Genomic DNA, 27,253 nt, shown 5'->3' with positions numbered 1-27,253 from the left:
ACAGAGTAATCTCTGATGCAGCTTGAATGGAAATGCTGCACATTTGCAAGTCAAATGCCACACGGGTCACTCTAAGGACCTTAACCTGGTATGTGACATCAACAGAACTTGCTGGAGAGACAGATTTGCCTGAGAGAGGTTGCCCCATCTTTGGAACATGCATCCTATTCAAGTTAAACAAAGCCCCTTATTTGCCCTATTTAAGCGCAATTTGGACGACTGGATGGATAACCAAAAATTCACCCCAGGGGTTCCATCTGTGTCCCTCTTGGACAGGAGCAATAGTTGCTGATTTTAGTGTCTGCCTGAACCAGACACCCTTGGGAACACAGGCTTGTAAGGGCCCTGGGGCCGTTAGCCTAGTAACCTCCTATGATCCTATGAGACATCACCCACTGCCATACTCTCATAGCTTTCCAGCAGAGGGGCAGGACCCGGCTCTTACCTCTTTAATGAAGTACTAAACTACAGTCATGTTGTCAATTAGGATGGAAATTTCATACTGAAGGTAAGAAGTGCTGAAGTTCCTGCAATGCTAGGAGAGCCATTCTCATCTCCAGGACACTGATGTGAAGGTTGGCTTCTTGTTCTGACCATGTACCTTGGATCATGCAATAACGTACCCCACAACCCAAGGAAGCAAGATTCATGGTTACTATTACTGATGGTGGGGGGAAGAGGAATGACCCCCATGCAGAATCAGTGTGGAGGTTAACCACTGGCGTAGCTCCCTTCTGTAAAGATTGGCAATCAGAACTGGCATTGTTAGCAAATCCATTAACTTTGATTATTGCTCTTTGAGCAGCCACCAAAGAGTTCTCATGTGTTTTGGCAAGCTAGATGAACCATTAGAATGGAAGAAGCCATAAGTCCTAGAACTCTTAGGATTAAAACTCTGGAAGGAGAGGTAAACTGAAGCAGAATGTTCACAGAAAGCATCAGGACTTCAACTCTTTTGAATGGAAGAGATATTGTGCATGTTGTTATGGTGAGGTGGCATCTAACGAACTTTATGGACTGGCTTAGTTGTACATGGTTTGACTGTAGCTGAAATTATCAGACAAGTCTAAGGACAGGCAGAGCTAAAGTAAGTAATCGCTGGCTCTGATAAGAGATTCTTTTGACATAGCAACTAAAAGCCAGTTATCTAGGTAAGGGAACACATCTGTCCTGAGTAGCCTCATGTACTGCTACTACTGCCATTCATTTGTTAAACTCCTGAAGACTGTGATGAGACCAAAGGTCAGGGCTCTGAAGTGGAAGTGCCTGGCTGCCATATGGAAGCAAAGGTGCATTCTGGATGCTTTGACCATCTTGATGGGGAGATAAGCATCCAGAAGGTCAACCAAGTGCATCCAATCATTTACCTGTAAAGCAGGGCAAAACTGCTTGCACTGTGACCATCCTGAAACCGGCCTTTGTGACAAACCGATTAAGTTTACTTAGGATGAACATTTTTGGGAAGAAAAAAAAAATGGAACAACCTATCTCTATCCAGTCTGCTGGCTCTTTTTATAGGAAAGTTAGATTCTCTTTTCTGGCTGCTTCTTGCTAGTGGAATGGTACATCTGCGAGCAGCTACTCTGGAAGGGAAGGGTATGGGAAAAGTATATGCAATAGCCTCTGTATATTATCCTCTTAGCCCAAGATTCCAAGATTCCTATGTGATGGACATCCACTCCAGTAAGTAGAGGAATAAACAATCCCGGTCTGCCACAAGAGGAGAGCAATCAGGCAGCCCTTCAGGGATGGGTGGGCTACCTTATCAGAGAATGGCTACTGATAGTTCAGGTTCTGTGGACCTCCCAGACCTGTGTCTGCATCCACTGAAGGGGCCACCTCTGCCATAGTCAAAAGATGACTCAAAGATTCAACGCTGGGATTTTTTAAAATCAGATAGACTTGTACCCCTTTTGGCTCTTACTATACCATCATTGCAGGGTCTCATATTTAATTCTTGTGGCAGAAAGAATTTTCCCATATTGTTAGCACTTCTATATCTTCTCTTTAACAGATGGTCCAAATAATGGCAATTTATAATAAGGAGTATTAGTAATGGACACCTTGAAAATGTCTAGAAAATCACAAAGACACAGCCAAGCATGACACCTTATCATGGTACCTGTGCCTGCTGCTCTTGCTGCTCCATCAGCTGTAATATTAAACAGTGTGCCCAGAGTAATTTCTAGCTGTTTCTTAGAGGCAGGGGTGTGTGGTGTTTTCAGAGGGGGTAAAGCTTGTTATGCTAACTCTCAATGAAACCAGTTAGTGTGTAACATAGTTCAAGGCCCAAAAGTGCAAAGTTACCCGACGCATGTGCCCACTTACCCATTCTGTCCATCACCCCATACTTGGTGGATGGTGGCAGCATCCTTTTGTCACCTCTTTTTTGTTTGATGCTGCAACAATAATACAATCAACCAAGGGACTCTTGAACCAAAACTGCCTGTCCTTCAGGGTTCAGACAATCTTGATCAGACTTCCTTGGAATGCTTTTAGAAGAATCAGGCTCCTACCATGTTCTTTTAGTACTCAGATTGATAAGGCAGTCTACCAAAGGAATCACCCAAGAAGCAGATGATACTGAGCCATACACCTCAAACAGACCTACTTATCCTGACAGGGTAGGTCTGTGGGATAGTTTCCTTTCTGATGCATGACCTACAAGATCTCACTAAAACTGAGGTCTTCCTGAGGGATAATAGGGGGCCCTTCTGATCTTCAGAGTCACTGCTTAAAGTGACTGACTCTACAGGGGACTTTGATGCATCTCTTTTTGCATGTTCTCTTCTTTGGAACATCAGGTGTGGGTGTGTGTGTGTGTGTGTGTGTGGGGGTTCAGTCCACATCCTCAGACCTACAACTGTATATTTTTGAGCATCAGCTCGGTCCTAACCCTGTGAAGCATGAGATGGTCATATAAGAGATAGAAGGGTGACATGGGAAAAACCAACAGCAAAGAAACAATACTCAAAAACCAAATGGCTTAAAGCAAAGAAGTCTGGGTAGCAGCTCTTGGGGGAGAGTTTGTGATCCTCCCCATAACTTTAAAGGCCAAGCCTACATCTGCAGGATCCGAGGAACCTCCATCAAGTACCAGAGCTGTCACCTCCATGGAAGAGGCAGGCAGTGTTGAAGAAGGAAACCTGGAACCCAAAAGAGCAGATGTACTTGAGGAGGGGATCAGTACCACCGAATCAAAGGTTGATGATTCCAACATTGAAAATAGGTTCCATACAGGATAGGTAGAAGATGGTGCTGAAGTGTCAACATCAAGAAGCCAGTCCCGAGATACAGTTAAATCCAAAGACTTTAAAGTTGAATGAATCAGATTCAAAACTCTCAAGTCAAAGTTATAGGCTTTGCAGCAAGTGGTCAGCTAGCCACCAGATCTGGAAGCCAGACCAAGGAAAGTGCAAATAGGGTATGATGGACCAGTCAAGTTCAACCCTCAATACTGATAGGAACAGAAGAACAAACATATCTATCTGCACCATCATGACACTATTTGAACCATCATGACGCAATCCTAAAATACCGTGGATGCATTCTTAAAGGACCTGAATGAAGACTGCAACAAAAACTGAGAAAGGCACCTAGAAAGCTGCCTACTAGAAGTGCCTTGGATCAAGTGCTTTGGCAAGTTGTTGATTCTAACAATAGGTTCCAAAGGAAATGGAATGAATGGCTGAGATATCAGTGGAACTGATCTAGACATTTTAGAAGGTCCATCATCGGGAAACATCTCATGTTTCCTTTTCCTGGATTCCGTGTTCTTACATTTGGAATTCTTCTCTTTTTCTAACCCTGTCTGTCTTTTTTGTGCTTATCTGCCTCTGGATCCAAGGGTAGCAAGTCGTTGATAATCAACTTGTTCCTTCCATCTTACAAGGCAAGCCCATGAGATGTCCCCGCCCCAAGCCGGATGCAGTACAGAGCGAACATGTGAATGTGGGTGGTGGGGGTATTTTATGTCCAAACTGTAAACATTTTTTTAAAACTCTTTCCCTTCTCCTTGTCAATAGTTAGAGAGACAGAGAAAAAAAATCCACAGACTAGATGCAGCTATATAATCAGAACACCAACTCGAAGAGAATAAAAGTTAATGTCACACAATATCTGCTAAAAAGAAGATGAAATATTGACATGTACTAATTTTTTTTTTTAATTCATAAAGCAGTAGCGGAAGGTAGACGTAATGCCCACATGTCTAAGAAAGTATAATAGTAATAAAATGCTAAGATGGAAATAAGGAGCTCACATGAGGGATGTAAAGCACAGTTATCAATAAAAAAAGACAAAGTGTAACTATAAAATTTATACATAACAGGTGGAGCACTTACCTTGCAGGAGATCGAGACCATGTCTGAACACTGATGTGGCAAATGAGATATGAAGCAGTTTCTCTTTTATGTGCATTATGAGTAGGGAAAATGTAAAGGAATTCAAGGCTGAAGCAGTGGTATTGTGAGAGGAGCCACAAGTCAGATAGGACAAACAGGATAAATAGGATCTAAGTGTTTTTCCTTTCTATCATTCACATTATGGTAATTATCTGGAAAAGGAATATGTGCTCATTCATGAAACATTGACATGGAATACCTTCTATGCAACGACAGCCATCTTGTAGGACCCAAGTGTACATTTCTGTCTTTGACTGGGACAGTAGCTGATCTCCTGTCAGGTACGTGTTGTGTGATGATGCAATGTAGTAGTTACATAGAGGCTGGTCCATATCCTGGTTCACTTCATAGTGCAAAGGACTAAAGATATCACATGCAGGACTACGCATAAAATTAGTGAAACCTATAGCCAAAAAAAAGAGACAAACAAGAAAAACCATTAACAGAAAACCGGCAAAATATGAAAGTATTTCTTTAAGGCATTGTTCTGTGGCATGAATTGCATACATGTCCTAGGTCCAGTACCAGGAGACTGCTTGACTTGACAATGTACACCAAAAATCACAAAACCCGTCCATACAGTGTCTACTGTAAGTTACTCCTTTAGTAAGAGCTACAAAAGAACCCAATTCCTACCTTTACTGAATCACAGAAGACTTGATGTACAGCAGCAGCTTTGATAAAGATTATATGAAATATGGACTAGAATTTCCAAACTTTTAGCATGCCTTCTCACTAAACTAAATTCACACTGCTTGATTCTCTGTGAACAGTACTAACAAATACAATATTTTATCTGTTCTGTCACAAAAATCTTTTACCCACTCTACGTAGTAATCTCCTCTTATACAAAGTATTTCCCTGGAAGGGAACTTTCATGTTGCATTATCCACTTACCAGAAGACCCTATTATCTCATATACAATATTACCACGCTTATACAATCAATTTGTGTGTGCAGGGACTGTTCCAAAGAACAGACCCATTCTTTCAGATTTACATCTGATAAAAGTGGGTCCATCCTTCGTAACTTCCAAGACAGAGTCCCAAGCTCTTTCTAACAAGGGAGTCCTAGGCCAACACACTTCTTATTCCAAAGGAATCTACAAAAGGAGATCCAGACCTAAAGGCTAGATCCAGCTTACAGTGTTTTTGCAAAAGTATTCACGAACATCTAGGTGGCAACTGCTTAAATCTTATTCCAGAGAAACATTCTTGAAAAACGCAATGAAAGTAGCAGGAATTCCTTTTAATGTGCTTTGGGGATGGCAAGGAAACTCTTCTGTGGGAAACGGAAACCATTTAATGCACTGAAACAACCATCTAGCAAGGGTGATTTTTAAACTTTCTGAGCGAAGGACTTTTTACCATAAGAATTAAAATTGCTAGGAATGCTTCTGGAATGACTTTCTCAATCTAAATAACAGCTTAACAGCCTTGTGTATGCCCATAAAGTGCAAAACATAATTTACATAATTCTACCATTATACTTTATTTTCTGTCACGTCACTTTTGCACACTTTGTATGACTCGTCTTTTTACTGACTCCAGGCTGAGAGTGAAATTGGTCAGAAATTAACATTGCTCCTATCTCAGTGAATTCAAATTATAATTCAAACAAGTCAATAAATGAGGATCTGCAAATAATATATGTAACTCTACAATTATTCTGGCCGAGTTAACTGTAAATAAAACAGTGTCATCAATGACACTAACTCAAGCTGTGCAGACAAGGGTCTATGTTAATGTCTATAATACAAAATACAAATTTTGAGGAGGCACTGGTCACATAATGGTTTTTTTTAAAAGACAACTGTTCTCCAAGAAGACTTTACACACACACAAGGATGTCAGAGGAACCATTTTGGCCCCAACAAAAATTGAAAGTGGCAGCCCAGTAGACTTTTTCAGAGGAGACGCTCAGGTTGGAGTCAAACTAGCAAGGTAATCCAAAATAGCAAGAAATAGAGCAGAGAACAGACCCAATCCTTCATCTTCATCTCAAACTGAAAAATGTTCAGTGGTTCTCTATAAGTTTTCCAAGTGGTACGCTTAGAAGAATAGAGAAAAGACTAGACTGTCAAAAAACAGAAAACAAATCAGTACTGCTGGCAACTACTAGAACTGAAGAAATTCTACTCTGTTTCCGAAAGTTAATGTTCTGGTGAGACTTAACCAATGGATGGGACAACAAAGTTTTCATTGGTCTCAGGGAAATTAGCTTCTTTAGCTGAGTTCAGTAAGAAAGGAAGCAATATCTGTCAGACCAATTTGGGCCTATAAGTATGAACTTAGCTTTGAAAATGTTCACCTTGTAAATCAATGTTATCATTAGAGAAAATGGGGAAGGCATAAGACACTCCTTTTGATTACCTGAGAGGTTGAGTGTACTTCATGGCCCTCCTTATTGATGGCATGAGGAAGAAGTCATTGGCTATGCATTGACAGACAGGTGGAGACATTAGCAGCGTTTTCTGCATTTGTGAAGCAGCATCCTCACCACTGAGTAGTTGAGGGACAACTTATGGAGCATGAGCAAGCATCTACTCAGTTTGTCCACCTATGTGTTTGAGATCCCCAGAATGTGTGCTGCAACCAAGAAGTGGCTGTTAGATGTGGCTCATTTTGACAAGCTCATATCATACTGGTATAACAAATAAAAGTAAGCCCCCTCCCCCATTTACTAATGTACCATATGATAGGCATGTTGTCTAACTGTATGGTTAATGACCCCCTATGGGTATGGATGTCTGGGACATCTAAACAAGTAGATATCTGCTCTCATCTCCAGTAAGTCGATGGGAAGTGAAAATTCAACTGATGCCCAGATACTTAAAAATGTCTGCCTATCAAAACACCCCAACCATCCACCCTCGAGCCAACAGATCCATAGCAACTGCCACCAGTGAGTGAGGAAGACCACTGTTGGCATCCATCCACCATAACATGGGGCTGGCACACATGAAAAATTCAAACATCATGCTTAACTAGGTCACTGTTTTGTAATCACTGGACCTGAAGGTTCCACTGTGAAACTCTGAAGTGATATCTGGTCAGAGGGATAATACAGATGTCTAGTTCCCAGAGATTCAGTACCTTAAAAGACTAATGTTCTGTGCTCAACTGTGAACAGAGTACAGCAGTAACACTGGAAATTAAAACTAAACTCTGTGGGAAGACTTGCCCTGTGGATAACAGTATACAAGCTGCAGTATATAACACTCCGGTACTGGGAGTGCTACAGTTGCACTTTGCTACAACTAAAAGGTTAACCAAGGACACTAAAAACAACCTGTCAAAAACTCTCTCACCATACCAAACTAATGTAGGAGAGGTGAAATGAGGGAGCCAGACATCCAGGTAGGGAAGCAACCTTGGTTTCCTGCAGATGAAAATGCACCACAACCACAAACATACATCTGGTGAACATCCTGGGTCAGTGGGTCAGACCAAAAGAAAGGGATCATAACTGAAAAAGACTGGCTCCAACTTTAAAGCTCAGGAATGGTATGAAGGTTTTTGGTCTATTTTGGCATGAAAAAGAAGCTAGAATGACTTCCAAGATGGCTGCATGCTGATAACCAGCTTAATCTGAGCTTTTGCAATGTACAAGGAGCGAGAGAGAGAGAGATGATTGCTAGTAATTCTGCCAGTTTTTTTTTTTTTTTTTTGTAAAATTCAGTTACTGGCTAGTAAGCACACTGCCTGGATCCCAGCAAAGAAGGAACTTAGAAAGCCTGAAGGAAAATCAACTAGAAAGGATGAAGCAAAAACAATGACAGAGAAGAATCCTTTAGCTGTACAGCAAAAAGCAGTTCACGCTCTCCACTTGGTACAAGAGAAGGCTTCCTGTAATTTAGAGGAAAAAAAACATAAATCAACCGTGCTCAGGGCTGATTAAAATAAATGAAACATTGAAGGAGTACATCAACTCAAACAAGAACAGGCTGGACATAATGGAAGAAGCTTTAAACAGCTATTCAGATGAAATGAAGAAAAAAAAAAACCCTGCAACAAATCAGAGGTCCAAATGAAGAAAATGCTGCCTGAATATGAGACTTCTCAAGAAGAGATGTTTCAAAAAATGGCAGCATTAGAGGACAGAACATGAAGAAAAGACTGAAAGCATAAATAAGCAAATGGACTACCATTCCACAGCGGGATGCATTAACTGAAAGGCCACATTTAGTATATGACCAAAACCTGGCTATTAGAAAGCATTCAAGACCTGTAGTAGTAGAATTAACAAGAATTATTTAGAGGGACCGACAAATGTTAAAGCATTGCAGAAAAGTAGGAAATCTCACAGAAAAAGAAAAGGTGCAACTGCAGAATGCTAAACAGAAAATAGTTGGCACCTCGGTCAGTCAGTATTTCCTTTGGGAAACTCACCCTGCTGATAATCTCTAACAAAGCATTTGCCACCTTCTCTGCCTCAATGGAGGACAAAGCCACCGCCTCAGGGTATAGTGTAGCATAATCCACTACACCACTAGGATATACTTTTTCCCTGTGGAACTTGGGGTACTCAGTGGACCCACAATATCCATAGCTACCCTCTGAAATGGCTCCTCAATCACAGGCAAAGGCATCAAAGGAGCTCTCACCTTGTCTCCTGCCTTGCCTACCTTTTGGCACTGCTCACAGGTCCTGCAGTACCCTGTTACATCTCTGGAAATTTCAGGCCAATAGAAGTTCTGTATAATATGCCTCTTTGTATGTTTTATGCCCATATGACCTGCAAGGAGAATATCCTGGGCTATGGCTAGAAGCGCCAGATGGTAGGCTCTAGGCACTACCAACTGCTGTATTCTCTCACCTTCTAGTCCTCCCACAGGGGTCCACTCTCTGTATAGTAACCCTTTGTCCCAGTATACAGATTCCTCCTTTCCTTGACAATCAGGAGCCTCCCTAGCTACCTGCCTCAAGCCTTGCAATGTAGGGTCTGACAGCTGAGCCTGTCTCAACTCTCTCCTTGTAACCCTTCCCAGCTCCCCTTCCACAAGAAGTCTGGCATCCTCTGACAGTGGTGCCGCACTGTCAACCTGGGTACTACTACTCACCTCTACCTTTGCAGTTACCCTGTCCAAGGGAACATCAGTACCCACAAGCAGCTGTGGCTCACCTTCAGTCTCACTGCTACAGCGTAGCTCACTCCCTGAAGTAACCACCTCACCAATCCTGGCTGCAAGTATGCAGTCTGTCTGGGTCTCCCCAAGGCTACCAGACCCACATGCTTGTCTCCTAGCCTCACTGCACGTAACTACATAAGTACATGGTGCTACCTCATCCAAATCCTTCCCTCTCAGGACATCTGCAGGATGATAGTTTAGTACCCCTGTTGTCTCAAGACAACCTACTATTGGCATTTTGTCTTTACCACTTACTGGCTCCCTCACCTTTGGTTCCCCACCTTGTGTCTGTGGACACCTGTATGCCACCTGGCCCCACTGGTTGCATTCAAAACATTTAACCCTAGCTCCTGGACGTGTACCTGGACTAGTGGCTTCCCCTGCTACTGGTAGATTCTGTTGTTGCAGTCTGTGCTGCCCACCATGGGGGTTCCTTTAGATCCATGAGCAGTACTGGGATCCCCTTCCTGTGCAGGGCTGCCCTGCTTGCCAGGTATAGGTCTCCCTTCTTCCCCAACTCATCTGAAGTAGCACATTATCTATCAGCTAACCAGATCCTCATGTCCTCAGGCACAGTGCTAAGGGCTTGTTCCTTCACCAAAAGGTCTGCCAGCACCTCAAAAGGCTATGAAAATAAGTGCTCAGTTCAGCAACATATTCACATACATTTTCATCTGCCTTGCATCTATGCTCACAAAACTTTTTCCTATACATTTCAGGTGTTAGCTTAAAACATTCTAACATGCATTTTTTTACAGCAAATCAAAACAAACAGGCATTTTTGACAAAACAGTTACAGCTTTCCCATGGAGTAAGGGGGTCAGGAACCATACCCAAAGCCTTTGGTCAACACAATACTGTTTGCATACCCTCTCAAACATATAAATGAAACTATCAAAATTATCCCCCTCTTTAAATTGCTGAAGAAATTTACTGACCTGTTGTGCTTCTGGGGTTCAGTTACTCCCTTCACCATTACCTCCATGACTCTGGTGAAGAGTCAGCATTTCCCTCTCATGCCTCCTCTGATGCTCCTTTTCTTCAGCTTCTATCTCTAAATGCTTGGTCTTCAACTCAAGTCTCTTTAGCTCCAGCTGGATTTTTACGTCCACTGCAGAAAAGTTGAGCTGTCCATTCTCCGAGGATATTGTATCTCCACTGCCAGTCTGATTGTCCTTCGCAGAAAGGTTGAGCTGTCCACTGTCCATTCTCCAAGGATATTGTATCTCCACTGACAGTCTGATTGTCCTTCGCAGAAAGGTTGAGCTGTCCATTCTCCAAGGATATTGTATCTCCACTGCCAGTCTGATTGTCCTCCTGGATGCTGTTTTCTGATGCAGCTGTAACCAAGGCTGCAATCAGGTCTGCCTTAGTCAGGTTTCCATGAACCAGTCCCCTAGCCTGGCACATCTCCACCAGCTGGCTCTTTGTCAGCTTTCCATACTCCTCTGCTGACATGCTGCCTGCTCACCCTGACTAACTAAGCTAACAAAACAAATAAAACAACTGTGATCTGAACTCTGAGTATTCACTGCGTGGCTGATTTGGAGTACAAAACACCATCAGAGATCACTGTACATAAGCTACAGGATTCACTCTGTCCACACCACTACAAGCCAATTAGTATTTGCAAACTAATTAATATGTAATGTGGATATCCACCGCCACCACAAATGTGAAGTAGATCCCACCACTGCAAACCACAATGTGATGGCCGTGCCCTGGCCCAGCAATCAAGGAGCCCCAATCCTCACCACTAACACCAGAGAGGGCATCTCACATAAGAGGAAATGATAACAAATACACACAGTAAAGTACAATTTCCCTTAAGTGCACACATAGATCACAGTCAGTCTATGGCTGGTTGCTCCCCAGGTCCCCAATAAGTCTCCCCACTGGCAGGGTCCAGATCTCAGCCTAGCTGGAAAGCTAACTTCCAGTACCCTCTCTGTCCAACCAGTGCTTTGTGTCCTTGTCTAAGTGGCTGACACACACACACAGACACACACACACACACACACACACATACACTTTGAGAGAAGTATTTATACAACTTCACAGACACTCCTGGGAAAGGCTGACACAGATTCTGCAGCTGTGCCCCTTTACTCAGACTATATGGTAGTAATTACTGCCACCACCAGCTAATAATTATCAGCTACCCAAAGGCCCTTAAAAGGGTGTCCAATTACTATTGTGCAATATTATTAACCAATTGGTAGTATAGCCCAGGGCTAAAGCTATAGGAGTGGCTTAGACAGTAAACACTATAAATATGCAATGTGCTCTAGAGATGAACTTATCTCTACATAAACCAGCCACAGTTGAGAAGGGTTTAAAAATATTTAATAATAAATATTAAAAAATAGAAGACAATACTACTACACCACAGTGCTATTCAAGAGTTCAGAGATCACACAGAAACTTAAAATAAATCAGTAGTACAGTTCTGACATAACAGAAAAACACTTAGTCTAATCTTTACAGTCTTAGCTATTTCTACAATAAAACATACTTCTAAGATAACTTACTTACATAGAGAAAGACAGTGCTGAGTTGAATATCAAGACAAAATGCTTACTAATCTCTGGTTCTCACTGTTTAAATTGAAACTACAGTTCTGCTAAACATTACATCATTTTACACTTTCCTGGTTCCCAGGCTAACAGAAACTGCCTTTACATTCTTTTACATTTAGAGCAATAAAAGACATTCCACATGTAAATTCTGGTAATTTACTTTAGCCTTAAAACAATAGGCAGGATTGCTTACTCCAGATTCATAGATTTCAAATTCTAACTTCAAAGGACATACAAAACATAATTTTAATTTCAAAAAACATCTGAAATGCTTGGCTTAGTTTTCCTTATAGCAGATGGCAATGTTGCCACATTGTTGAAACAGCATTTGTTTACATTTAAGACACAAGCCTGTATTTTACATTTATATGTACAAATGCCAGAATTATGTATCAAATTCTATTTGACTAGGCTGGCAGCATTCACCCTCCTCTACCAGTCGTCACAACCTCATTAATATCCATTAGTTTAGAAAGATTGATGTTATGCAACTGTTTTTTGATAACTCTAGTGCACAAAACCTTTTAGAATAACAACTCAGGCAATAGAAAGCTGAAAGGGCTGTCACCAAGCTTAGGGAGCTGACAACAAGGAAGATAACCAAAGATCCTGTAGAGGTACTAGAAATATTTTGGAAATTTTATGAAAGTCTGCATAAAGCAGAGAAATATGGAAATCAAGAAAAGGTACAAATGAAAATGTTTATGGAAGAATTAAATGTGCCAAGGTTAGAGGTAGATGAGCTTCAATTATTAACAGTTAAGATAGCAGAAGATGAAATAAAAGTAGCGATGTGTAAACAATCCATGGGAAAGTTCCTGTGGAGGCTTGGAATCTAGGAAGGAAAATAAAACGAAGATCTGGAAGGTTTTGTTTAACAGTATTTTAAGAGGAGAAGTACCAACATCCTGGAAAAAAGCAATGGTAGCAGTAATACCTAGAGAGGGTAAAGACCCATCAGATCCAGCTTCAGTACAGACTCACTTCAATCCTAAAACATGATTATATTGTGTTTATGTCTATAATGGCTAAAAGAATGGCAAACATGATGCTAAAATTAACAGATATGGATCAATGTGGTTTTGTGGGGGGGGGGGGTGTAAACATTTGACAACATTACCAAACCACTGATGATCCAGAGGGAAGCAGACTGTAAAAAATAAAATACAACTGACATTGGTGGCTCTTGAAGCACAGAAAGCATTTAACAGAGTTAGTTGGGACTTTATGCGTAGGGTACTGGAAGCATTTACATTCCCTGATAAAATTACAAGGCTGATTATAGGACATATGAGGGATCAGAGGAGAAATTTAATGTGAGTGGGTTCCCCTCTGATGATTTCTACTTGAGCAGAAGAACCAGGCATGGATGTCCTCTGTTATTTGCATTATATTTAGAACCATTGGTAAAGAAAATAAGGGACTCAGAAATTCAAGTATATAATTAGTATGGTAGCCATGAAAAGCTGGCTCTACTTAAAGATGATGATATTTTATACCTGATGAAACTAGAAAATGACATTTCAGTGTTGTAGAACATATTGAGACTTTTCAAATCTTTTTGGAATACAAAATGAATGAAGCTAAACAAAGGCAATAACTGTAAATTATGTACCCTCACACAAATTGGTTCAGTAAAATCCATATTTATGGGGACATGATAAAATGAAGTACTTAGGAGTAGGGATTAAAAATGATTCCGGTGTGGCAGCTAAGGATATGTGGGAAGAGACTAAACAAAAGTTAATACAAAAAACTGAGAAACTGAAAACTCTATTTGCATATGAATAGCAGTTTAAATGTTTTTAGTCATTTTAGTCTTGTACACAGGTCAGACATACTTTTATCAACTAGAGCAGACGTGGACAGCAATGAACAAAGAGCTGAAGGAATTTATCTGGGAGGGGAAGACAGCAAGAGTCAAATGGGATAAGATGATTTTTCCAATAGAACAAGGCAGATTGGGATTACTAGATTTAAAGGAGTATTTCAGAGCTACACAGTTAAGGCCCCTATACTTAGCACAAGCAGAATCTTATGACTGAAAGTAGAAAAGGATGATGATGAAACTGGGGGGGGGGGAGCTCAAGAAACAAGATGAAACTGGGATTGTGGATGCAGATTTTTAAGGAGAATAACAATAATTATACAGCATATTATATTCATAAAGTAGCAGAAAGTACACTAAGAACTATGCCAACATGAAAAATGGAGAAAGAAGATTCTGGTGAAAGGGATTACTGCAATTAGGGATACAGATGATAGGCAAGAGGGGACTGGAATTTATTGGAGAAAAATGGCAAATACCTAGGGGGGAAGGTAACAGAATGGGAAGAAGCCAAGAACTTATTTGCACTGCAGCTTAGAGATTGCCTTCCCAATCAAAGATTGATATCAGAGTATAGGCAAAGAGAAAGAAACAGGGGGTCCTAAATGGGGTTCCTATTATGTGATCGAAAGTATAAAACTTTGACCATCACAAGATCGAACTTGTATGTTCGAAGTTTTATAATTTCGAACACGAAAAAAAAAAAACAGACAGAAAGTAACTGATGTAAGCAAGGGGGAAAGCCCCCCTGCACCCCCCACACCCCCCTGCTCTTTAAATATACCAACTCTGAGATTGCACTACAATTGCTGAAACTTTGAACATTTGTGTTCGATGTTTTCAGGTTCGAAGTTCCAACAATTCGATAATGTAATAGGAACCCCCTAAATGAAAGACCAGAACTGGTAGAGTTTTAGTAGAACACAGAAAAGAAGCTGCTGTTAAAAAAGGAATAATTAGTAGAAGGTATAAAATATTGCATGATAACTATAAGAATCAATCAGAAGAGGTTAGAAAGGATTGGAAATACAGACTGGATAAGCAATTCACAAAGAAACAATGGGGGATATATCTAGGTCTCCCAAATATGCAACAAAATCTGGAAGATTTAGGATTTTTGCTTGGAAATGTTTACATATGTATTTTTATACCCCAAGTAAACTCTAGAAAATTCTTCCTCAGGTAGACAGCAAATGGTGGTGGTGTGATAAGAAAGAAAGAGATAATTAAGAACATATTTTCTGGGAGTGTAATGAGTTGGCAGACTTTAAGGATTACCTGCAGACTACTCTGTCAGAGATACTGGGGAAGCAAATTGGTGCATCTATGGAAATTATTTTTCTGCACTATGATACAGAACTGCAATTGCCTAGACATAGTAAGGCCTAGCTGAGTTTAATTATAGTGGCTGCCAAAAAAGCAACTACTAGAAAATGGAAATTCAAGTCTAAACCAACTGTATAAGAAATAATGAATATAGTAACAGAGAACAAAACAACTGGAATTGGGATCTTTAGAAAAGGGTAGGAGCAAATTACATAGAAAAAATGGAAATAGTGGGAGGAATGCATACAGAGGTGGAATGGGGTTTAAAAGCAGACGGGATTTAAATGAGCTATGTAATGTTTGACTGACAATGATTGGGTAGATTCTAAGTGATATACAACATTTGCAACTAAAATTATGTCAGTATGGTTTGTGATGTAGAATGTTTGCAAGTTAGGATTATGCGGGTGGCGCAGTGGTGCAGTGGTTAACGCTGTCGCCTCACATCAAGAGGTTCTCCGGTTCGATTCTCTGCTGGGTTGCCTTCTGTGCGGAGTTTGCATGTTCTACCTGCATTCGCGTGGGTTTCCTCTAGGTACTCCGGTTTCCTCCCACATTTTAAAGACATGCTTCTGGAACATTTCTCCCCGTGTCTCTGCTGAAAACAGGATCGGTGGAACCTAGTCGGACTTTCCCGGTCAACAAATGTTAAATAAATAAATAAAATAAAAATGTCAGTATGGTTTGTTTTCATTTATATAAATATGTGATTACCTATGTCTTAGTGATAATTTAATAAATATGTTTCTTCATAAAAGAAAAAGACCTGTAGTAGTAAAGATGCAATTCTACCAGCAGAAAGAGTTTACCCTCCTGACACAATTTTGTCAGGATCAAGTATAAAAATTGGAGACAGTAGAGTTTGTGGAAAATTATTATTCACTGTACATCATGCAGAAGAGAAGCGATTTTACCCCAGCAATCAGGGAATGTTGAGAAGCAAGTGTGAGATTCAAGCTGCTGTATCCAGCTGTCTTCAGAATATTTTCTCCTGGAGAATCAAATACATTTTTTTGATGGAGAACATTCTAAGGAGGAAATACAAAAATGTGTTCAATAAAAAGTGAGCCATGAAACAGAAGGGGACCTTGCTTCTTGTTCTTCTGATAATAACTGAATCCTCAAATGTTGTTGACATCTTACAAACAGGCCTTAACATGAAAAAAGGACTGGTGCCAAAAACCATCGTTCAAGACTAAATGCCAAAAAATGCGTAATTATACCATTCGGTAAATCAGATATGATAATATTGTTAGCACACCCTTAAAAGTAGACTAAGTGTTGAGGGACCTAGGAACACAGATAGACAGTAACTTAAACTTTGACCACCAGGTAGTTATGGTAGTGAGAAATCCTTCTGGGTGGCTCAACTTATAAGTAAATGCATGGCATCAAGATCAAATGAAGTCATAGTTCCATTGCACTTGGTGCTCATCAGGTCCATAATCGAATACAATTCTCCCGTCTGCATTTATCTAACTAGGCACCTACACCAGCTGGAGTAACCTCAGAGGTTTCTCACTAAACAATACAAAGCATAATACACATGGCTTATGCAGATGGTCTAAAGGCCTATCCCTTTACTCTCTGTCTCATATCGTTTAGTGAGAGGTGAATTATGCCTGACCTGCAAGGCATTCTCCGATCTAGTCCTGATGAAAATGTTACATATTCGCAAGAAGAATTATACAAGGGTTATGTGTTCCATGGATCTGAACCTTATTTGTGACTCTAAACATCCTGGAGAGACAGATGTGTATCCCAAAGGCTACCCTGCCTATGGAACAAACTTCACGTCTTTTTAAAACAAAGCCTGTTCCTCCCTCTCTTCAAGATGAATTTGGATAAATGGATGGGGAACCGTAAATTCACTCCCGGGGTACTGCTTATGTCCTTTATGGACAAAGGCAGTCTGTAAAATGACTTAGTGCTCCAACAATCAAAGACCTACTACCCTGATACTACCCCAATTTCATATCTCAGGAATTAAGATATAATATTGTCATATACTGGGTATAACTGGCTAGGATTATAAAGGTTCTTCTGCAATTAGCCTAGTAATCACCTATGAACCTATAAAACCTTTAGAGAAACTTTGCCAATGAAACCTTTTCCAATGTTCGGAAGGAATATGTTTGAGAGGCAAAAAAAGCACAGGTGTTGACAAGAAGAATTGGGAGTATCTTGGACTTGAACTGGAATCTGGGGTTGAGAAATGGAGATAAACAAGACGACGACCAGCAACACTGAAATTAATAAATAAATGTGCAACTCTAAAGCTTCAGTCACACTTGGGAAATATAGAAAAAACAAAACAAAATTTGCAGCAGCTTCCAAATAAAACTTGTAATCCACAAAATGAAGCAGCTTTTCAGGCAAAATAATAAAGCCCTGAGCAGGGCAAGCTTAGAAAATTGTGAGAAAAAAAAACCCACACATGGCTCAGCACACTTCGGTTCACTTTATTCCACAGAAACACAGCACATTAATGCTCCACCATATGTTTTCGTTTTAAAAATCACTTTCTCAGATGTGGGCTGTTCAAACTTCTAGTGCTTTTATACCATTCACTTAATTACATTGATTAGGTTAATGAATTAATTGAAAGGTTAATTTAGTTAACCAAAAACTTTTCTTGATGCATCTCTCTATGAAATATAGCTTTACAAGAAAAAGTGGCCGAGAAAGACAGAACTATTGTTGCCTTTGTTAAATGTGTGTGGGGACTGAATAGCATTTACCTGACTATCACATTAATGTTTGGAAGGGCATTAAAAAGGGAAAAATAAGTAACAGTTTTTGTTTTTAACAGTATTGGTACAAATCATTTGATAACATAAAGTACGTTATATAGCAATGCAGATTTGTGTAACATATAGTTGAGGGTATATAAAAAGCACATTTAAGTTAATATACTATAATCTTCGGCTGCTGGGGTGGGGAGTGGTGTGCAAAAGTGCACTGATTATAATATATGTAGAGTTGAGATGCTTCCTCTTACTTTTGCATATATAAATGTTGTATAAATGCCCATGACTCAATTTAAAAACAAGTCTCTGTTTAAACATGTAGGCTTTAAAAATGACAGATCATTGTGAATGCAGTAAAAAGTTTTCCTTTAGCAAATAAAGGTTCAGTGTGAGTTAAGTCTGCAGCTGAGGGCAGTTGTACATTCTGCTCTTATGTTTCCATAGAGACAAGCTGGCTATAGGTGCAGGCAATAAATCTCAAGTTTGGGCATTGTTAGCTGAGGGAAATGTAAAATTAAATGGTACTATGGCAAGCAGCTCATCAAAAAATAAAAGTTTGAAATTACTGGAAGTGAATAACAGGTAGCAGCTTTCCTGGTACCTAAATACTTCAATGCATTCACTAAAACAGTGTATAATTTAGCTTTATTTAAAGACGGCCAGTGCACATTTTTATTCTGAAAAGCATATAAGCTATTTTTCACATCTGGGAGGGGACTATGTATGACAAGAATAGACAGCAATTAGTGTAAGTAGGAGCTCAGGTTGTAACATATGCCTTAGTATGAATAACCTTCATTTTAGGTTAGGTAACACCTGTGGGTGCAGCTGTTGCTTTGGGACAACTGTTCCTATCAGGAGGGTCAAACTTCAGTATCTGAAGATGTACATGCTTTTGTGTGTTTGTTTTAAGTTAATGGGTTCGAGGGAGGTGAGGGTTCTCAATAAATCAAAAAGTCTTGTAAAATGTAACATAGATTCAAATATAGATGATAAGAAAACTCTGTATAAATAGACATCTTAAAAATTAGTCATATATAATAGGTTTGGGAAGTCTTTTTGCATATATAATAGGTGGGAATAATAGCTTCTTATAATGGCAACACTATCATTATTCCGGAACATTAATGGCCTCACAGGTAGAGACAAAAAGGTAAGAGCAATGAATTATAATAATAAATGAAGAGTACAAATAGCAATGCTACAGGAGATGCTTTGGAAAGAAATGACGAATTTGATAAAGAAAGGATTTCAGGATGGATATTCAACAGAATATTACAGACAAAGGAAAGGGGGAGTACTTATACTAATTGCTACAGGAGCTCCAATAGTGACACAAGAGGAAAAATATTTAAATGGCAGATTTGTGGCAGTAAGAGGCTTCAGGCAAGTGAGGATTATCACACTGGAATGTATTTATATTCCACCAAAAAACTGTTATTATGGAGATCAAGAAAAATTTAGGAGAAATAATCAGCTTACAGCGGGGAGTATTACTTTTAGGTGGGGACTGGAACTTGATTTGCTACAGTGAGGATGTATCTGGGTGACCAAGGAGGAAAATATAACAAAACAGGGTAGATTTCAGAATACATTTATGACAGTATTTAGTAGGGAAGACATGAACTGAGTAGTAGGAACAGGGAAAGAACAGGGAAAGAATTTATATATTATTCCCCAAGGTGCAATAACTGGGCTAGACTTGACAGAAATTATATTTCACATGAAAATGTACACTTAATAGAAAGCTTTAACACATACCAAATAACTATTTCAGATCATGCACCAATAAAAACTACCACAAAATGCAGGGTAATGAAGGAAAAATGAGACATTGGCACTTCCCCACTAACTTGTTAAAAAGAGAGGAATTTAAGGAATGGGTAGTGGAAATTATTCAAGAATTATTAGGGAAGAATTGAAATAGGTACTTAGTGAGATTAAATGAAACTGGAGTTCAAAAATAGAGTATAAATAAAACAGAGATATGGTTAGGAAGTAACATGAATTATTCAGAGGGGATGACAAAGATTTAAGTATTGCAGAATAAAGGGAAACTCAAAGAACAAGAGGTGTAAGTGCAAAGTGCTAAAGAGAAAATAAGGGGACATCTGGGTAATATGCATGAGTTTAGAAAGACAGCTGTTAAGCAACTTTTTGATAACTCCAGTACATTTATCAAACTTAGGCAGCCTATAACAAGAAAAATAACTAGAGATCCTGTAGAGGTATTAGAGATAATCTGGAAATTTTATGAACATTTGTATAAAGCAGAGAAATGTGGAAATTAAGAAAGAGTATAAATGGGAATATTTAAAGAAGACTCAAGTAAGCCAAGGATAGAAGTAGATGACACTAAACAATTAACAGATAAGATAGGAAGAGATGAGATAAAAACAGTGAATTATAAATCTGCAAGGCAGTTTCAAGGAATTGATGGAATTCTTGTTAAAGTTTGGAAGCTAGGAAGGAAGAAAGTAATAAAGATCTGGAAGGTTTTAACTATATTTCAATAGGAGGGGAAGTACCAACATCCTGGAAGAAAGCTGCTGTGGCTCCTAAAGATGATAAAGGCCCATCAGACCCAGGTTTGTATAGGCCCATTTCAACTGTAAATCATGATTATAAAGTGTTTATGTCTATAACAGCTAAAGGATTTGCATAAGTGTTGCTAAAACTGACATATATGGATCAATGTGGATTGTGGAGGTGAGTAAACAGTTGACATCTTAATGCAGAGAAAGCATTTGGCAGGGTAACCTGGGATTTTGTGACTAGGACAATAGAAAGATTACCATTCCCTCATATAATAAGGTTAATTATAAGAATATATGTGGGATCAGTGGCAGAAATTAAAGTGGGAGGGTTCCTCTCTGATAAGTTGTGTCTGAACAGAGGAACCAAGCAGGGATGCCATCCATACCCTTTGTTATAAGGGACTCAGAAATTCAAAGATATAATTGGTATGGTAATCAAGGAATGTTGGTTGTACTTGTAGATGATATTATTTTGTACCTAATAAAACTAGAAAAGGGCATATGGGTGTTGTGGAACATTCTGAGACAGTTTTCAAGTCTGTTCGGGATATAAAATTAATGAAATTAAAACAAAGGCTATAGCTGTAAACTATGTAGCCACACATGAATTGGTTAAGCAATACCCATATTTATTTATTCATTCTGAAGAAGTCTTGTATTTGGAGACAAAAGCGCTCAATAAATTTTACTTTTCGTACCTGTGGAGTTTGGCTGCTTACTTCTACTTCCCTTATTATTCTTGGTTCTTGTCCTTGTGGTTTAAATACCCATATTTATACAGGCATGAGAAAATGAAGGATGTACGAGTATGGATGAAAATATCTTCTGTTACGACAGCTAAAGATATGTGGAAATATACTAAAAATATAACAGAAAAATAGGGAAAGTCGAAGCTGTTGTTCATGGATACGGAGAGCAGGATACAAGCATTGAAAATGTTTCAAGTCCCTTCAGTTTTATATATAAGTAAGGCTTTTTTTTTACCAACCAGAGGAGAAGCTGTGGACAATAATTAATAAAGGAGTTGAAGGAATTTATCTGAGAAGGGAAGAGGGCAACAATCAGTGGGGTACGTTGGTCCTTCCAAAAGAACATTGGGGTTTAGGATTACCTGATTTGAAGGGATACTTTAGAGCTGCACAGTTAAGGCTCATATATATCACAAAGGCAGTAGCTATAATTGAAACTGGAAAGGGATGATTAAATGGGGAAATTCAAGAAATACGGAGAGCTTGAGATTAGGGATGTAGACCCTGACGGACAATAACAGCATCCATACGGAATGTTATATTCATAAACAGCAGAAAGTATTCTATGAACTAAGCCAACACAAGAATGGAGAAAGGAGATTTTGCCAAAAGGGATGACTGCAATTAGCATTACAAAAAATAAACAAGAGGGGGCTAGAATTCACTGGAGAAAACTAGCAAAGGAAATAATTAACTGGAGAGAGAAATATGAGAGAATGGGAAAATATTTGGACTACAGGCTACAGACTGCCATCCCTATCAGAGATTTATAACAGACGATAGGCAAAGAAAAAGGGATAGGGGAACTTAAGTGAATGATCTGCTCAAGTAGATTTTTTTAGTTGAATCTAGAACAGAAGCCCTGTTAAAAAGGGATAATTAGTAGGGCATATAAAATAATGTACAATAACTACAGGAATCAATCAGAGGAGATTAAAAAGAGAGACTGGATAAGCAATTCGAAAGGAACAGTGCTGGCAAGAAGTCAGCGTACCAAGGCTTCCAGGACAAATTGTAGTTGTAGAGCAAAATGCCCAAAGTTAACAAATCTCACTGAGAAACCTCCTTGTAAAAGCAGATAAACTGGTGAAAATCCAACTCCAGAAACAGCAGAGAAAACGAAATCTTCTTTAATACAGAATAAAACAAGCGCTTTCGCCTGGCAATCCCAGGCTTTGTCAAGTTACAATGTTGTTCTGGCAGTGCAGTGCATTTATATTAAACTGCTGAGCCAATTAAACAATTAAAAATCACCAATTACAATAATCAGAGTCAATTAATTAAATAAAACATTCAGTCAAACTGTTTTAAAATGCTTTGCACAACTTAAAAATGCCAATTACAGCTCTCTAAAACTTGGATTTAAAACCAAAAAAATTTCTTTAAACTTTAAAATTCGAAAGGAAACAATTGGACATATGTATGGCTCCTAAGTATGCAACAAATTTTAAAAGATTTAGGATTTTTTGCTAGGAAGTGTTTTGCCTAGGTAATTTTATACCCCAAGACTCAAAAGAATTTTTTTCTCAGGTAGGTGGCAAATATTGGAGGTATGATGGGGAAGAAAGAGATAACTGGGAACAAATGTTTTGGGAGTTTAATAAGTTGGCAGACTTTAAAAATTCCATTCATAGTACTCTTGTCAGAAATATAGGGTGAGCAAATGGATGTAACTAAGGAAATTACCTTCTGAGCTGGGAATGTCTAGACACAGTAATGCCTTGTTAAGTTTAATTCTGGTGGCTGCCAAAAAGCAATTACTAGAAAATGGAAATTAAGATCTAAACTAAAATGATTTGAAGTACTGAATATTGTAACAGAGACAAAAGAACTAGACATGGTATCTTTAGAAAAGGATATGAACAAGTTATATAGAAAAAATGGAAACTGAAGGCTCAATACTTGCAGAATAATGTTTTGGAGGAGGAGTAAGGTTTTAGGTAAGGCAGGGATTGAGAAATTTATCTCATGTTAGACTGATGGCAATTATGCAGAAGAACAAATGTGATGTACAACGTTTGTAACTGGGAATACCTTGATATTGTGTGGTTTCTTTTACATAAATGTATGTTTATCTATGTCTTACATGATAATTCAAAAAGATGACATTAAAAAAAAAAATAGAATGCATCTGCTTTGGTGGTGTATCCTGGATGGCTGTTTTTTTCCAAAAGCTCCACTTCTGACTTAGTTGCTTTCTGGTGATGGTGGGTAATGTCTGGTGGGGGCTCTGGGATTGAAACAAAATTCTGTAGCCCTTGTACAGGATGACCTGTACCCAATTGCTCATGGTGGTGGGCTTCCACGTTGACAACTGGAGGGACAAGTAACTACTGACTCTGCCTCCAGAGAGAAACAGGCAAATCCTCAAGACTGCTGCTGTCACCCCTGTAGGACAGCCATGACTGAATGTTGAGATTCATGACCATATTGACTTCTACGGAAGAAGTGCTGTGCCTCAGATACCTTACATATGCACTGTTGTGTTATCCATGCCAAACCCATAGCTACAGCAAATATTTCTGAGTGTTGGAGAAGGATAGTTACAGTGATGAAACTTGATGCCAAATACAGTGAAAATTGTTCCCTTCCTGTTCCATCTTTTCCATATGTGCCTTAAACTCTGAGCCAAAAATCTCTGGAACACAAAAGGGGATACTCAAGAAAAGTGTCCTCAGTCAAATAGTAAGCTAGATCTAGGCATTGTGATACACCATGATGCCTGAAGCTGCCACCACTTCAGTCACGTAGATAATGAGGCTGACCATACAAGACAAAGTATCACAGTGGGTCTGGCAACATCATGAGATGACAACACCATATAGTGCAAGGATGACACTGCCCTCAAGCAGAATGTCAGGGATGCATATATGCACTTTCACAAGTGGCCAATAACCTTGCATTCTTCATCCCGAAAATGAACTGCAGGCTCTGTAGGGTAGGACCTTTTTGACAGCTGCTTTTTGTAACATAGTGTATCTGTTTTGACAGTCACTGGCCAGAAATCACAATCCCTGAGGGAATGCAGCACTCTGTTTGCCTTCTTTGATACAGAGGCTGCTGTAATCCACTTTATTTTAGTACCCACACAGACATCTGAGATAGGATTCCATGAAGTCTGCCCTGGAGGGCCGGAATTCCTTCTGCAGAGTCTTCTACAAGATGGACATAGTCAGTGGCTATCTCCTCTTAGCCTCATCCACTACATGAGCTTGTGGTCATTTGAGAAGCTGCAGGGGAGTCAGTGTCATCATCATCATTGTTTATATCAGGCATTGGGGTATGCTTAAGAGGGTCAAGGTTCTTCCTCTTGCGCCTGGCCCTCTTATGACTCAAAAGAAAAGGAGGAAGAACTCCTGAAGCTTGAAATGACAAGTGGAACTCCATGAAGGCCTTAGGTCCCACTTTCCAGTTCAGCAGGTTGATGGACCGGCTGGCCAACAAAAGGAACCAGGTCACAGGATGAGACCAATAAGGCAAGGGTGCCAATCGCCAATATTCCTGAATCAACATCAGAGCTAAAATCATTATTAAAGCTGGAGTCTCTAAGAGTGTCCCTACACAGCTGTAAACAGTGATGACAATACTGATGTCAAAAAGGAAGAGTTCAGCCCCAACCAAAGAGCCACACACCCTCAGCTGATACTGAAGCCACTGGCTCCACACTAAAACCACTATCAACTCCTCCGTCAATCAATCTCGCCAATCTTAGCAATCAAATTGCCAAAATGACTGAAGTTAAAAAGGAAGAAGGGGCCCACCAATGTCAGCAAGACACCCATCAATGCTGGCCTAAAATAACAGCACAAACAATGAAGCATCCAAAGACTGACAGTCTAACAAGGCAGCTGGCATGTGAATTCTAGCTCCAACTTGAAGCCCTAATGGAGCACAAAACCAACCTGACTTCTGCTGTGACATCACCATGGCCTCCAATAACTTTCTGCACTCACGTTCGATGACCAGAAGGCTAAGTGCTTGCCTTATCAGTGATGCTCTTTGTAACACTGATTCCAAAATCAGTCAGACTTTTTTTAAACAAATAAACTGGAGATGATGCCTGGCTTAAAATCAGACAGGACTCAGGAACAGCCGCTGGAAGAAATGGGGAGATGTTAACAGCAAACTTCACCACCTCTAATTAACTTCCTAAATGAAGATTCCATTACCTGATGGGCCACCTACAGTGCTAGGGGGTGATGTTTGTGGCTGTTTAACCTTTAGTTAGCTGATGGCAAAGACATGGAAGAAGACTTCCAAGACGTTAAAGATCATTGCAGGCTGCAAAGGATGGGCTCTTGAAGCTTAGTGAGAAACTGCTGACTCTACTGTCTCTTTGTGAGCAGCTAAGGCTTGCTGATGTAGGTAAAAATGGTAAAACAATAAAATCTTCTGTGCTGAAAAGATGGAATTTTTGCCTGTGGAGACATATTTTTCCCATATGGATAGCGAGGAACTCACCCCCACATTGATAAAATAGGGGCAAAGCTGAAAACAGGACATATGTTTGAGACCAGTAATTCTCTTGGTGAGGTACTTTTGTGGTCTTTCCAGCTGTTGGAAGTGTCTTGTGAGGTACATCCCAAATGAGGCAGTGTACTCTATAATGGATCTGATGAGTGATGAGTAGAGGGGCACTATAACCTCTATTTCTAGATGTGAACCCTTTAGTAATTAGATGGGCCACATAGCAGGATTTCCTAACTACTTTGGCAATATGATTGTCAAAGGAGAGATTACTATCTACCTGGGTCCCCAGATCTCTTATTACCTCTTCTGTATTAAGGGGGCTGCCATCTGTGTGGTAATTTGTGGGTGTTTTGTTTTTCCCAAACAGGATGACTATGCATTTTTTGGCATTTAGCTTGAGGCCATGACTTTGACACCAGGTGTCTGTCTCAGTAAGGCCCTTTTGGAGGATGTCCGTGTCAGCCGGACAGTCAGTTATGGCTCCCAGTTTGCAGTCATCGGCGAACTTGGTTAGCCATAGTCCTCCTGTTTGCCTGTACTTCTGAAAAGTATATGCCGAAAAGTAGGGGTCTCAGGACCGAGCCTTGCGGGACACCACTTGTGACTGGGTTTAGAGCCGGACCTGGAGCCCGCTATTCTTACCGTGTGAGTTCTGTCTGTAAGCCAGTTGGCAACCCATCTTGTGATGTAGGGGTTTATGTTCAGGCTGGTGAGTTTTTCTGTAATACCCGAGTGGGGAATGGTGTTGAAAGCCTTGGCGAGGTCAAGGTAGGCTGTGTGAACCATCTTTCCCTCGTCTATGGCCTTGGTGACTGTCTTGAAGTCAACCAGGTTTAGTAGGCATGATCTGCCCTTAACAAAGCCGAACTGGGTCGGGTCAAGTGTCTGGAGGTTCCCAATGTCTTTGTTAATGAGTTCCATGATGATACGCTCTATAGCCTTGCAGACCAGGCTAGTCAGGCTTACAGGGAGATAGTTACCAGGATCAGTTGTGGCCCCTCCTTTGTGGAGAGGAATAACCGTTGCTATGCACCATTCTATGGACACGTAGCCTGTGGAGAGGCTGAGGTTGAACAGCGTGTTTAGGTGGGGAGTTAGTTTATTCTGTAGTTCTTGCAAGAAGCAGCCTGGGACACCATCTGGTCCCATTGATGCTGTGTTTTTGGCTTTTGAAAGGGCTGGTTTCACCTGTGCATCTGTGATTTTTGGAACACTACACTTTTCCGGTATTGTTGTGGGCCCTTTTGGAGATGAGAGGGGGTGAAGTTTGCACTGAATCTATCTGCCAGGATGTTGGCAAAATCAGTAGGTTCAGTATATTTTGTGCTATTTTGCACTAGTTCAGTGCATATCTCTGAGTTGCCACTTGGATTCTTAACATAGCTAAAGAAGGCTTTGTGGTTATCTTTTGAATCCTTGGCTATTTTTCTTTCGAAGTTAGCCTTGGGTGATTTTATGAGGGACCTTAGTTTCTTACTGA

General features: G+C 39.9%; 1 protein-coding gene across 6 annotated transcripts in view; it reads right to left on the bottom strand.

Moving 5' to 3' along the window:
- PLCH1 (phospholipase C eta 1) overlaps positions 1-27,253 on the bottom strand; it is a 3,453,772-nt gene that overhangs the window by 850,945 nt on the left and 2,575,574 nt on the right. For all 6 annotated transcript variants that reach the window (XM_044070508.1, XM_044070510.1, XM_044070513.1 and 3 more), the window contains one exon: positions 4,603-4,806. In XM_044070508.1, coding sequence (XP_043926443.1) covers positions 4,603-4,806 — 204 coding nt within the window. The remainder of the gene's footprint in view (positions 1-4,602; positions 4,807-27,253) is intronic.

This window comes from Protopterus annectens, chromosome 4.part1, assembly GCF_019279795.1.
Source record: "Protopterus annectens isolate FY-2018-M chromosome 4.part1, PAN1.0, whole genome shotgun sequence".
NCBI classification, from domain to species: Eukaryota; Metazoa; Chordata; order Ceratodontiformes; family Protopteridae; genus Protopterus; species Protopterus annectens.
The sequence above is the reverse complement of the archived record's forward strand: the minus strand, read 5'-3'. Positions and strand labels throughout refer to the sequence as shown.